This window comes from Frankliniella occidentalis, unplaced genomic scaffold (genome assembly GCF_000697945.3).
Source record: "Frankliniella occidentalis isolate FOCC.00 unplaced genomic scaffold, Focc_3.1 Scaffold13, whole genome shotgun sequence".
Lineage (NCBI taxonomy): Eukaryota > Metazoa > Arthropoda > Insecta > Thysanoptera > Thripidae > Frankliniella > Frankliniella occidentalis.
In genome coordinates this window covers 827,909-833,128 of record NW_026267143.1, presented here as the reverse complement: position 1 = coordinate 833,128, position 5,220 = coordinate 827,909, and the positions used below count along the sequence as shown (strand labels likewise).

Sequence of the window (5,220 nt, the reverse complement as noted above, 5' to 3'; positions counted from 1 at the left end):
AGCGCATGATAACGTACAACACAAGCCGTGACGATAACCGCCGGGCCGGGTACCGCCGAGTGCCGCCGAGCCGCGCTGGCGCCCGGTGAGCAGCTTTAAACAAACAATGCTGCTCGCTCGCCCGGCCCGGTGCTCACGACATTTCGTTGGGTGTGCAGCCTCAGGCAATACCGCCCTTTAAATCTGCGCTACTCGAGTCATGACTCTGGAACCTGTGTGCAACTCGCAGGTTGCACTGCTGCTGGACACCTTACGCTGACCCATGTGACAAGTAGAAGAGGTATGACACGACACTCTCCCGGGGTACAGTGCCACACTGTGCCGCCGGATAACAATGTGGGTCAGCCTAAGGTCCCTCAGCAGTGGCATTGGGACCTGAGTTGCACAGGTCCGGGGGTCTGCTGGCTGGAGGGCCACCCCACAGGTTCGCAGTGTATAGTTAGTGTTGTCCATTTTCCATTTGCGCCCGCGGTTTTGTCCGTCCGGCTGGGCCCGTGTCCTTGGACGCCCGCCACACCAAGCCACGCCCGGCTGGACACGGAGAGCGTGGCCGGGCATGAGATGAGGGGCATGACACTGCACCGTCACCCGCTCTGCGTCGTGGTCCGGGCCGGGCGGGGCGCAGTGGCGGCCGGGGGCGGCCGGACGAGAACTCTGAGCAATGAATTGCGATTACTTCCCACTTACTTCTCACTCCTTCACATGGCGCAGGTTGCCGCTCCTTGCCAGAGGGGGTGGGTGATCTCCGCCTTTTCTTTTTAAACGAACCAGTGTTGTCTTGAGCCTTGAGGGTTGTTTATATACCAGCCACATCACTGGCACAGGGGGAGCGAGTGGTAACTCTATTTCCCTGACCACGGGTTCGTTTCGCAGTTAACAATGATTGTTAACGTCTCTCTGGTTATGCTGTACCGGATGCAGGCGTGCGGACGGGTTGCATACTCGCAGGGGGCATAGGGCGCCTTATGTCGTTAGCGACGCGGTGGGCAAGCCCGCCTGCACGCCTAAATCCGGTACAGTACAGCTAAAATGAAATAAAATGAAGGCGCAAATCACCCATCCTGCATGCCCGAGCATGCCCTGCCCTCGCCATGCAGAAAAGGGAAATACCGGGCGTATCAGAGCACACACACCAACACACCAGTGTTGCGAGCTTGCCTACTCCCCCGCCCTGTGGCGCCATGGCCTTTGCGGCTCCATAAGGTATGCAGACCCGCTACTTTTAGCTTGCTCTGAGACGTAATCTTTTGCTTTGATCCGCCTAGGCCGTGGGTGGACGGCGCCCGCCCTGTCGCGAGAGTCTTTCTCTTGCGCGAGTTTGTTTTTGTCCCCGTGGACTTGCCGTGGACTGTCCGTGTCGATGGCTCCTGGAGGTCGAGGAAGCCCCTGGCTTGTTTACCCTGGGAAGTAGGGAGCCCCTTAGCGCATCGGTTGGGACTTGGGATTTTGAGAGGAAGAAGGGGAAGTTGACGGGGAGGAGGTGGAGGAGGGGCCTCGATACTGGTCCTGCCGTGCTGTAACGCTTGCGTAACGCCCTGGTGCGGCTGGGGCGCGGCCCCCAGGCCACGGGGTCCTCCTTCCTCCAAAGACACTCCCCGCCACAGCCACCTTCAGCCCCGGGATATGTCAAAACCGTCAAAACATTGACCTGTCTTGAAGTGACGGGGCGCGGCGGGGGCGGGGCGACGCCGGCCCCACACTCGGTAGGGTAGGAACTTCCGCGACGCGACTTTGTTTGGCGTCATTTTGCGGTCAATCTGCGAGACGGGCTCGAGGCGTGCTGACTGAGGGAGTAACGCGTGGTCGCCGCGCAGCTCCAGTTTGAGTGCGTCCTCTGGCCGTCAATCTTGTGGTATTTTGGGTCCGCGCCCGTTTTCGGGCGTGGAAAAATTTGGCCCGTTTCGTGCGCATGAGGATTGCTATTTTTTTTAAATCCATTTTTATCCTTCATCCGTATTGTTTTTCTCCTATTCGCTCGAGTGCACCAATTACAGTCGCGGAACGGGGAGATATAATTTGGCATTCGCAAAGACGAGCTTCGTCCAGCTTCTTTTATTAACTTAATATTGGGACGCGCGGCGCGGACGAGGTTCTTCTGTTCCATTTGGCGGCGCCTCCCCCGCCCACCCCGCGTTTGATTAAATCTCAGTACCTCAGCGGGGGGCCCGCCTCGCGGGATCAGTGAGGCTGGGCACGCCCGTGACGCGCCCGTGACGCGCCCGTGACGCGCCCGTGACACGCCCGTGACGCGCACGTGCCGACGGCGATGGCGTCGGCAGGTACGTGTCCTGCTCGGGGATACGCTTCGGCGTTTTTAAGAGACCAACAATTCGAAAGAGATTTCAACCTTAGGTTTATTTCAGAGCAAGGGGGGTCCTAAAAATGTGAGCTCGGTCGCAAACGAAAAGTTGAGCGAAATTTTCCATCGTAGTTCATGATGGGAATTCGGATGAAATTAATTAGGATAAAATTCCCAGATATTAAAATGTAAGTCCAACCTGTTTTGGCATCTTGTCTGTGTGACTTTTCTGGTCTAGGCAACTCATGAAGACAAGGTCAAATTTTCTAGGCGGTATTTCTGGACAAAGTTTTTGTCTACCTTTATGGGCAACTTGCCTGTACTACTTGTCTGTGGACCAGGGTGTAGTTGTTCCTTAAACTATACTGATGGTTTGGAGTTTGTCGCTGAAGTTTGACCTCAGCTAAAATTCTCCAATTCTCCTCGATGTTCCTGAATTTCGATTGTTGTTCCAAAACAAAATACACTTCAGGTCGGGCCTATTTTCCCTTGTTTAGTAGTGGATCGGTTGCGATGGCCAGTTCCTCCTCAGTAGTCTGCTGCTTTTCTTGGCGACGCGGAGCATGGCGCCTCCGCAGGTAGTTTGTTTACGTTATTTGTCCCCCAACGACATCCCCCCTTGCCGAGTGGCCCAGTGGCCCTCGCTGGGCTGGCATCGCCCTCGCCCTCCTTCAGTGAGTCGATGGTCTCGGCGCCAGCACCAGGGCTTCACAGAGGGCCCCGCCGTGTGGTAGGTCAGGACCCGAGGCGGCCAACCCCTCGGGGCGCCCGCGAGACCCGCGGCGAGACCACGGGACGTCGCGTTGTCAGTCAGTCGCACCGCAACCGTTTTAAAGACGCGCCGAAATAGGCTACTTGAAGTCTGCGGTCAGGTAAGCGACGGGGCCCTCCTTGTCCTCGCGGCCGGCCGGCACTACTAGAGCCGCACCACCTCACCTCGCTCCTGCCCGCGCACCGCGACCCCCCGCCACCCCGCCGCGGCTCCAGCCGCTCCAGCCACGCTGTGTACGGCGCCGTCTGCTGCTCCGGCTGGAAGAAAGCGGGGCGGGGCGGGGCGGGCTGAGGTGGGGTGGGGCACGGCGGGGCACCGGGACGCCAGCGCCAGGTTGGCTCGGTGGGCTCAGTGAGTCGGGACTCTTGGCGGCGCCTGGCAGCAGGGCCTCCGTGCGACCAAAGCGGATCCGAGCGGAGCGGTACAAGACTGTGCGACCGAGCGCGGTGGAGACCGGACGACAGTGTGTCAGTGGGCAGCCGGCGGCCGGGCTCAGCGACCATGTTCCAGCGCGCGGCTTACATCAACGGCTACGGCTGGAACAACGAGGTGAGGAGGACCAGCGGACGCCAGCGGCTGGCCAACTTCCAGGCTCCGAGCTGTACCCACACCAAGCGCGTGAACCTGTCTCCTCTGCAAATGTGGGATGCGTGTCCGAAAGCACAGCCGTAACTCTCTCGTCGTTGACACCCTGCCAAGCTGCGGCGTTATGGCACATAGTCTCGTGCTCGGCAGGCGTTTTTAATCGTTTCTCGATGTGTCACCCACCTAGATGTATGGGCTTTGCGCGCTCTGCACTCGCTGCGCTTGTAGTCGAGGGTGTTCCTTGCCAAGTCCGGGCCCGGGGCCAGCTGGGCTGGAGAGGGCCGGACCTCAGCCCCGCCGCGCGGCCGCCGCCGGGCACGCGAGGCCAGCGAGCGGCGCATGCACGCCGATGTACGCCTCCCTGCACCGCACGCCGCTTTGTATCCTGCACAGGTCGCCAGCCTTTGACCGCCACCACCGCCGCCGCGGCCGAGCGAGTCGCGGTGGGAACCGCTTTCTGCATGTCGCCATCGCCACGGGCTTCCGGCCGGTCTGACGCTGGACTGGGCATGCAGCCGCGCGCTCACCACCAGGGCTGTGGCGCCGACCTGCAGCCTGCAGCCGAGGGCTATTGACGCACACAGGATAACAACTAACTACAAGGGTTATCTTATGGAATATCGGGGGCTATAACGCCTGAAATTTGAGTCATTATACTATGTGTTGTCATGTGTTTGCAAAATTTCGGCTAATTTTGCACATAGGATTACGTGAGTGCTGAGCGCCTCGCCTGCAGCCGCGCAGTCGCGGTGCAGCTTGCGCGTGGAAGGAGAGCATGATGATTGACGTGAAAGGCGACACCCTCGCGGGCGGCGGGCGGCGGGCGGTGCCCCTGAGGGTGCCCCTGAGCGCGCTCTTAACGCAGCGACCACACCGCACCGCGTTACATAAAGCGCCCGCAAAAAGGCTCGCGCAGCGAAAGGAAAGGGTTTGCGCCGCGGCGGGGGCGGCCTTCGGGTGTGAAGGAGGCGGCAGGGGGCCGCGTAGGAGCCTGCGGACGTCTGCCTCTGGCTCTGATGCACTCGCCCTGTCCGCGCCTCCGGCTCCCCGCCGCGGTGCGCTGACTGACTGCGCCCGTGCATGAGGAAGGAAGCGCGCGGGTGTTTGGAAGGCCGCCTGCAGTTGAGCTGGTGCTAATGGATGGCAAGGCATTAACTGGCTGGTATGGTCTGTGCACCACAGCCACGGCGGCGGCGCGCTGGTGTTGGGTGGCTACATTAGTACACTGTGAAAATAATTGGCATTTTCATGGCAATATCAAGGCAACTTTGTTTGCTTTGCATGGGGCACTTTATGACTCTTATTTTCGCCGTGTTCACGTGCTCACCATTGGCGGCAGCGGGCGTGCGTCGATGCAATTGGCACTCCCTGGGGAGGGGAGGCGAGTGCACTCGTGTGACCTCCGCGGCTCCTTTTACGATCGCCCGCCCGGCCTCCGATAAAGTTTTACGGCGATATGGAAACTTATTATTTTTCATGGCGCAATAAGAAACCCTTCACTCGTTGCTTGTCTTTTCTATTTTTCTAGAGAAAACGTTTCAGAGATGGTTTTGCTTAGGCTGTC

At 59.5% G+C, this 5,220-nt stretch overlaps 1 protein-coding gene across 1 annotated transcript in view; it reads left to right on the top strand.

The window, feature by feature from the left end:
- Positions 1 to 3,412: 3,412 nt before the first annotated feature.
- Positions 3,413 to 5,220, top strand: part of LOC113217648 (bifunctional 3'-phosphoadenosine 5'-phosphosulfate synthase) — a 10,052-nt gene continuing 8,244 nt past the window's right edge. Inside the window, exon 1 of the mRNA XM_026437633.2 lies at positions 3,413 to 3,620. Coding sequence (XP_026293418.1) covers positions 3,573 to 3,620 — 48 coding nt within the window. The 5' untranslated portion in view covers positions 3,413 to 3,572. The remainder of the gene's footprint in view (positions 3,621 to 5,220) is intronic.